General features: G+C 42.0%; 2 protein-coding genes across 2 annotated transcripts; both read left to right on the forward strand.

The window, feature by feature from the left end:
- The first annotated feature begins 636 nt into the window (after nt 1-636).
- On the forward strand, nt 637-5270 carry LOC144739227 (methionine-R-sulfoxide reductase B2, mitochondrial-like). Its single transcript, XM_078622196.1, has 8 exons — nt 637-748; nt 1044-1141; nt 1991-2067; nt 2234-2381; nt 2462-2589; nt 4766-4836; nt 4924-5031; nt 5113-5270. The coding sequence occupies exons 1-8, from the start codon at nt 637-639 to the stop codon at nt 5268-5270; spliced, it is 900 nt and encodes a 299-aa protein (XP_078478322.1).
- A 2214-nt stretch (nt 5271-7484) lies between these two features.
- LOC144739228 (lipocalin-like) lies at nt 7485-8505 on the forward strand. The gene is given in 6 exon segments (XM_078622197.1): nt 7485-7544; nt 7546-7581; nt 7694-7833; nt 7971-8050; nt 8193-8306; nt 8399-8505. Coding segments are annotated over 6 exon segments (537 nt in total).
- Nucleotides 8506-8714: the final 209 nt, after the last annotated feature.

Below are 8714 nucleotides of genomic sequence, written 5' to 3' on the forward strand. Positions count from 1 at the left end.
AATATACCATTTGAAAGCCTGTTTATTTCCCTTTCTTATCGCGCCATGTTTGTAAGGAACATGCATTTGTGGGGATTAGAGTCAGAGTACGGAAGAGAATTTGGACCACATGGACATGAAAAAATGGAGCACAATCATCATGTAAAAATGTATTTGAATTCTGAGATTAAAGTCTGAGTGTAGCTGAGTATGTGGGTTGCGCCCATGAAAAATGTCTTGTTCAAGATACACCAATTAATACCATATAAAATGTGTTTTAGCCAGTGAAACAATCAAGGACACTCAGCAGAAAATCATTGTATGTGGTTGCACCCTCGAGGTTTGCAGTATGTGCATCCGCAAAGTTCACAAAATAATCAGGATTATTTCTAAATTCCTCTTTCATAATGTCAGACTACAACAAGTGTCACTTGTTGACACCTGTAAACCCCGCTGCACTGACACAGGACATAAATAGCCTTTGGACTTCGTCCAGCCAGACATTTAAAAAAAAAACAAAAACAAAAATCAAATCCAATGAACCACTTTGACCTAGAAGTGGCACTTTATGACCGGGTCAGGCGGAGGAGGAAGAGACAGAACAGTCACTCTTCCGCCGCTGCAGTCTCCTCTTGACTTCCGACACCTGCAGCAGCAATGTCCCGTCTCGCCGCCCGACTCCTGCTGGTTTCCCGGCGCTCGACAGCCAGATCCGCGCTGTTACCGAGGTGGACGCCGGCGTTCATCCGACCTCTATCCACAAACCGAGGTTCGCTCGATTTAAAAAAAAAAAATCATAATCATTATTGATTTATATTCTTGCATGTTCATAATCCAGGCGTGCGCAGCGCGGTGCGTCTTTACGCGGATGATTCATGTTCGTGTTAAACTGGAAACGTGTAGGATGAGTGATTCTCACTGCTGTGAATGGCGTTTTTAGCTACTGGGGTTTCTTTAAGAAGTGTAATAGTTCTAATCGAAGTGTGTTTCGTTCATGAAATGTCCTAATCGATGGGGGGGTTTGGTATCTTCAGCACGAACGCAACCACCTCTGCTCTCTGCAGGTCTGAGGTCTCTCACCCGCTATGATGAGACTATCAATTGGCAGAAGAAGCTCACCCCTGAGCAGTATGTCATCACCAGAGAGAAAGGAACCGAGATGGTGAGCGCCCCCCCCCCACACACACACAAACAAACACATGCAAAGTACCTGAGGCCAGTTTCACAAAGCTCGTAAAAGTTTGTTCCTGATCAACTGAATTCAAACATGAAATATAACAAAAGACACTTGGTTTGATGTGACAACAGAATTGAACACTACAGTTTTCTTCCTTTCAGGGTTAACAAACTCCAGCATTTTTAACTAAACCTGCTTTGTGAACACACTGTAATGTGTGTCAGTGTGGCAGACATGCACACACCCTTATGGCCTCATTAACACCAGCACAGTTGGAAATGGACTTTGCTCACCCCAGGATTGTTGACCTGGGTCATGTTCAACAAGCTTGAAAAACAGTTGTCATGTTCATGACCTGCTTTACAGTCGTTCCAAAGCTGGATAACCTTTTTTTTCCCAGAAGAGATAATCTACATCTGGGTCCTTTACTGCATTTAATTTATATAAATTATTCTATTTAGACTGTAGATTTTATGGACTCTGTTATGTCTCAAAGATATGCATATGTGACCATTCACATATTGATGTCTTGCATGGTCACAGTAAACTAAAAGAAATGCTACAGTATGTACAAAATGAAGTTGAATGCTAACTGTAAACAGTGACATCTCAGTATACACCAGGCAGAACCTCTTTCCAGAGGCCAGCAGAGAGAACAGTCTGTCGGCTGGGTGGGGTCTTTGGTCATTTTGTGAGCTCTGGTCGAGCAGCGTTCCTCCCTTCCTCCCTGTAGGCTAAATCTGTTTCCCCAACATGTACTGGTATTATGGATACATTTTTTTTTAAATTGCTGTGTTTCTGACCCTAAATCTGTTTTGTGTGTGTGTGTCTCAGCCCTTTAGTGGGATCTACCTGAACCACTATGAAGTGGGGATGTACCACTGCGTCTGTTGCAGCACGCCGCTGTTTAGGTAACAGGTTGCACTTTATATTCAAACAGTTGTGGTGGTAGTCATCAGAAAGGTAAAATAGACAATTGAATGCTGAATATTTAAAATGTTAAATAGGTAAATTACTGAGTGAATTCATTGTTGTTTTGGTAAACGTTCATGTGGAAAATGAATTTTTCCTTGATAGCTCAGAGGCGAAGTATGACTCAGGGACAGGCTGGCCAGCATTCAAAGAGGCTCATGGGACTTGGGAGCGTGATGAAAGCCATGCATCCATCATTCGTCGCCCCGACAACAGCCTAGGAAGTGCTGGCACAGAGGTTCTTTGTAAAAACGTGAGTTAAAAAAAACAAACATTGTGGGCAGTTATATCAGTAAAATTGTTCCTTCACTAAACTCTGTGTCTCTCATGCAGTGTGATGCCCACCTGGGTCACGTGTTTGAGGATGGACCAGATCCAACAGGTCAGCGGTTCTGTATCAACAGCGTGGCACTTAAGTTTGAACCCAGAGCAAACAATAAACCTGACGAGCCTGAGGAAAAGTGATGAACAATGTGGACTCATGAAGGCCACAGTTTTCCTTCCAGTCCAACAGAGGATTGGAACGTCCACTTTATCGTCAAAGGATTCAATGTTGTTGTTTTTTTACGTCTACATCCGTTGCTGAAAAATGAGTGTGTTCATTGTACAAATATTTACAAACCTGCAGATACTGACTTGGACTCAAGTTAGACAAATGACTTCTGAACAACTCGTGAGGCTTCAGATTCATGACGTAAAAGAGACTTTAAAATACAAAGAAAAACTGCAGGAAAAATGAGTGTGAAAAAGTGAACAATGGTAAATGAACACATTTTACAAAGTAGTTTTGTCCAATGTAATATTACTACTATTCTCTGGCACTGTGTGATGAGTCAAAGGTCATAATGTATAACTTGGTGCTACCGCTGCAACTCTTTCTGCAAAACTACAACTAAATATACGTTCACCACACAAACACTCATGAGCATTGAATTTTAAAAAACTCATGTTAGAGGGAAATTCTGTTGAAATGAATGTGGAATAAATCCTGTTAATTTCTTCATGTAGTTGATGAGCAACTTAATATCAACCCGTATTGGACTGAATGAGCTGAATTGTAGACCGACAATTTATTAATAAATGTACAATTTGTCTTCTCTGAATGCATCTCTGTCTGAATTTTTCTCTATATAATTCAGTACTGCTCCTTTAACCGAGTTAATATTTAACATCGGTCATCATCCTTCACATTGATCATCTCTGGCTTTTTTCTGTTCATAACGGTTCTCGGTGCCAGAGCAGACAGCAAACGGGACGCGTCAGACAGACTGAGGGAACAGAAATATCAAAAAGTCGACTAGCGTTGTGAGGATGGCGCGAGTGTCGCATCGCATGCTGTTAGTGATGGTGTTGATGGTTGTGTGTCAGTGGGAATCCACTGAGGCCGTTGGTGGGGCTAAGAGTCGACCAAGGCCCCAAAAGAAACCTAAGCCGAAACCCAAACAGGAAATTGTTGACGTGGCACCACCTGCACAGAACATAGACCTGCAAAGGGTAAGGAACTGGAGGAGGCAGAAGCATGTTCATCAATCACTGTTTGTATTGTGTGTGCATCCATCATTGATAAAAATCAGTGTATGAGAACAACTGACGGAACAGCATTTAGTTTTAGTTTTTTTGTGTTGTAGAACAGCAATTTGACTTAGCACGAAATGACTGAATGTGGAATTTTGTGATGCGGCTGGAGGAAAAGGAAAGAAACAAGTACATTTGTGATCCAGTTTTGCTTTGAACATTGACAGACTCATTTCTTTTTATCATAATGTCACAAAAACAGATATTATTGCTTTGACAAGCATTGTAAATCTAATGACTAACAAACAGCATAGTAAATCTGTTTTTTTTCATAGAAATATGAATAAAGCATAGCCACAGAGGTGGGTATTAGCAGGTGATGCTAATATGTTTTGCCTCTGGGTTCGTGAGGGGGCGGCCAAAGAGGACACACTTGTGCAACTGTGTCAATAGTGGGACTGAAGCAAGAGGGGAATTTTTGTTTAACCATGTCTTTAACCATACTATTCTATTGTAATTTAAAGATGTTTAGCTCCAATGAATCATCTATTTAAGGTCCTTTTAATGTCCACAAAAACAGGAAATATAAGCTTATACAAAGTGTGTCTGCACAAAACAAAACTAAAAGACGGTAAGTATGGCTTAGGATGGATTTGGATGTGGTAATTGTCCTTCTTTTACAGATGACAGGAAAATGGTTCCTGCTCAACGCTGCCTCCAAATGCCCTTACTTGGTAAGACAGGGTAGCAGGGTGGAGCCAACAGTCATGACTCTCACATTTCCCAGTACCCCTAATCCAAGAAATCTGTTGGTCAGCACTAAAACACGCCAGTAAGTACACAATTATATAAAAAAAGTATGTGTACTCTGAACACAACCGGCAATACTTTGAGTCATCAGCAGATGGCGCAAACATGCCACAGATGCCTCCACACATGAGTTTGCATACCCTCAATGGGAGACAGCAGAATTCAATCAGTAGGCTTTACAGTAAACAATGATATGAGGTCGACCAGACCCGTCTGCAGACTGGACCTGCAATGCACAAACTTCAGAAACTGTTCCACTGCGCACACTTCTACTGAAACCAGATTCAAATCTGATCTCTCCTCTATTTTCAGTGGCCACCAGTGTTGGGAGATCCTGCAGAACTACTATCTGACCGATACTCCAGGACGACTGATGCTGCTAGGTCACTTTTACAACTTCAGTGAATGTTCAGGATCAGTGTTTTGCTAGATGTTGTATCTGATTGTGTGTGCCATGTTTCCTCCACCAGGATCTCGACCGGAGCTGAAAACTGACATTGTGATCGCAGAGACTGACTACACCTCCTATGCAATCATCTATTACCAGAGACAGGAAAAGCTGACCATTAAATACTACAGTGAGTTCCAAGAACATGTGATCAGCTGGGAGCACTGGAAAACTGAAAGATTCTGAAATCTTTCATGTGCTTTGTGCGCAGGCAGGGCCCCGAACAAAGTGACTGAGGAGAGGATAGTCGGCTTTGAGCAGCTAACTGACAAGCAGGGTTTCGGACTGTCGTCTCTTTACCCCTTCCCCACCTACAGTATGGTTACACACATGTTAAACGTTCTTATGATGATGCAGTACGACAAGTAGGGATGCAGAAGATGTTCTGAAGAATGTTTTCTTATTTTGTCTTTCCCCTGCAGGTCACTGTGGTGATGTGGATGAAGACCACAAAATCAGTGCGTTACATCATCTTATTTTTTATACAATGATCTAATGATCATAAACTAAGTAATAATCCACTTACTTACCTGAACAAATCCAGAGCTCTCTGTGTTCCTCAACAACTTACGACTTCTTGAATCTACATGAGGCATCGGTGGACTTTTGTGTGTCTGTGTCACTCACTCATGTAGTTTTAGGTCATGGCACAATGCAGCTTTCAGACTGAGAAGGCTTTTGTAGTTTTCTGCTGAATGAGGAAAGGTTCATCCTTTCTGTTCCGGCATTTTATGTAAATTCAGTCATTGGAATCTGATGTGCTCATTGGACACGATGTACTATGGTTCTCTTGGGTTATTGTTAGAGCAGATGGAGACGAGTCATTTTATTTCATCATTACATCTGCAAATGCTGAGTCAGGTTTTAAAATAAATTGTAGGTATTGTATCGAGTGATTGTATTATAAAAAAAACAAGGGATATATTGTGTGATACGAGATGAGGAGAGGCATACAGAGATGTGACAGTCTGCCTTTCGATATAAAATAAGATAAGAGCTTATTGTACTGGTGCGATGACCATAAAAGATCTTATGTCTAATGATAAGGTATGATAATGCAGTGCAAAAACTACATAAAGGAGTAAAAGAAATAATTAAAATGCAATAAACAATATACACAGGAGGGAAAAAATAGATATGATCTTATTTCAGGATGTTAATATTATTTCCCCAATGTGCTGATTTGTGAACTCATTTGTTATTAAATAATACAATTGCTTATGTTTTAGATGTTTAATTTTACATTGAAAAACATTATTAAACAATTTATTTCAGTGACCAATGAAAGAGAAAGAAGGAAAGAAAGAAAGACAGAAAGAAAAGGGGCTGTTGTGTAACGTTATCAGTTATTTAAACTTTGTCAACAACATCTTACCCAACATCCTCTGTGAGAACAAACCTGCCCATCATTTATGCAACTGAACCTTTCACTCTGTGATTTTCAGACTGTGTCCCCACGTGTTGAAGCAGAGCCGAGCAACAGATGGATCCAGACTCGGAGAGCTCCACAGATCCTATTAATCAACCCAAACAATTACAAAAATCGTCTCATCTGCAAATACCAGCAGTGGAAGTTAAATAAAACATCATCAATCAAATGTTCTGCTTCTTGTTTTTATCTGACATCGAAGCTTTTCTGTGGAAAGAAACTGTTATCATGCAGGGGCTATTATGAGGTTAACTAGATCCCCTTTTGTTCAACATTTGAGCCTGCAGAGAGGGTGTTAAATCACAAAAGAAGAAGGGGGTGGGGCTGTTAACAAAGCCCAGATGCAGAACCCAACAGGGATTGAAGAGTTTATAAAACTATGTAACCAAATGTCCTCAACTCTGCCTCCACCTCACTGTTTGTTACATAAGCATCTGACCGCAAGTCATGTCTTGTCTCAAAAAGGCTGAGTGCATCAATATTTAAAGCAAAAACAATTCACCATGTCCCCCGGGACAAAGTCTGAAATAATGCAGTACTGTGAAAGACACACAGTTACCCAGTTTCCTTCTTATCAGATTGGAGAATGGCGACAAAGCTTCATTGGGAAGCTTCATTCAAGCTGCATTGGGAATCAATCACAGCGGTCAGACGATCTGATCTCAAACTGCTGAGCACGAGCGGATCACTGTGTGCAACCATGACAAAGACGTTTGAAACTGCAACTCCGATGATGTTGCACAGATATGAACTTTTATCGACAGAAAATGTGGACAGAATGTGTGAAAACGTTTTTTTTTTTTTTACATCTCAACGTGTGTGAACACATCTGCACTCTTACAAAACAGTTGTTCAGGTATCCCCAAGCATTTGTGATGGAGGAGGGACACAGACAGGGGGTATTGGAAAAAAAAACACAAAACTATTATGCAACCTCTCTTCCCCCTTAGTCCTCCCCCCATCCACACGTGCCACTTGTGTAACAGCAGTGATTTGCATACCTTTGGCTGAAGTCCAAAAAGTTTTTATAATTCAGAGTTTGGGGGTGGGCAGCAGGAGTCTGCAGGATATAAGGAGCCTCTGCTTGCCTTCCACTCTTCACCTCCTCCTACTCCTCCACACCAGAGAAGCTGAGAGCCAACAAAGGAGAAGCCATGAAGTGCCATCTGCTGAGGATGCTGGCCGCCCTGGTGTGCGTGCTGACCGGCTGCGCTACCCGCCATGCCTGTGAAGGATTTCAGCCTGGAGAAGGTAAAACAACTATTACACATGTTGTCTGCTTGCAGGCTGTAAACATGAAGAGCAGCTTTGATTCGTGGGAGAAATATTGTGTATTCATCACTCGCCTGCTGGTTTCTCTCAGATGACAGGCAAGTGGTATTTGGTTGGCTTCGCCACCAACGCTCAGTGGTTTGTGACCCACAAGGACCATATGAAGATGGGCGTAGCAATGCTTACACCTACCGCTGATGGAGACCTGGACATCTCTCACGCCAGCTTGAAGTATGTTGATTCGGTGAAATCATTTCAAAAAGAACATTGAAAGAAAGAAAGAAATGATCATTTCATGTAAGCAGGCATGGTGAAATAATAGCCTGTATATACAATAAATAATAATAACAATAATGACAACCCTTCAGGGCTGACGGTACCTGCTGGAGAATGTCGCATCTGGCATTGAAAACAGACACTCCTGGACGCTTCACTTTCTACAGTGAGAGTGAGTATAGAACACACACACAAAAGTTGTATCATTTATGCATGCTTTCCAATCAAAATGGATGCTATTAACTCGATTGAGGAGCAAAACTACACAAAACACACACACACCAAGCTCACCAGTGTGTTTCTGTCTCCATCAGCGTGGCAGAATGACAATGACCTGCGTGTTGTGGATGTCCTGTATGATGACTTCGCTCTGCTCCACACCATCAAGACAAAGAACGGAGTGTCTGAGATCGTCAGCCAGCTTCTCAGTGAGCTTTTACAGCCACAGTGCAGCAACATTCTGTAAAAACCCATGTGTATTGTAATGCTAACTCCTGCTGGCGTCGCTGTGTGTGTGCAGGTCGCACACCTGAGGTTCGTGTCACCCTGCAGGAGAAGTTCACTCAGTATTGCACAGAGAACGGAATTCTTCCTGAAAACATTGCGTTCCTGCCAAAGAATGGTTAGTGTCTCTCTCACACACACACACACACACCTAGTGTTGGAGACGCTCTGATTCTTTTCACTGCTCACACTTGCTCACTGGCCTCCTCTTGTGTTCTTACAGCTGAGTGTCCTGAAGTCTGAGGAGCTTTCCACCTCCACCCTCCTCCATCACTCATCCTCCAGTGTGTCCGGTTCTCATCACTTACAGGTTTCATTCTCACTTCCTGTGA

This window comes from Lampetra planeri, unplaced genomic scaffold (assembly GCF_965212315.1).
Source record: "Lampetra planeri unplaced genomic scaffold, kcLamPlan1.2.h2 scaffold_1374, whole genome shotgun sequence".
Classification (NCBI taxonomy): domain Eukaryota; kingdom Metazoa; phylum Chordata; class Hyperoartia; order Petromyzontiformes; family Petromyzontidae; genus Lampetra; species Lampetra planeri.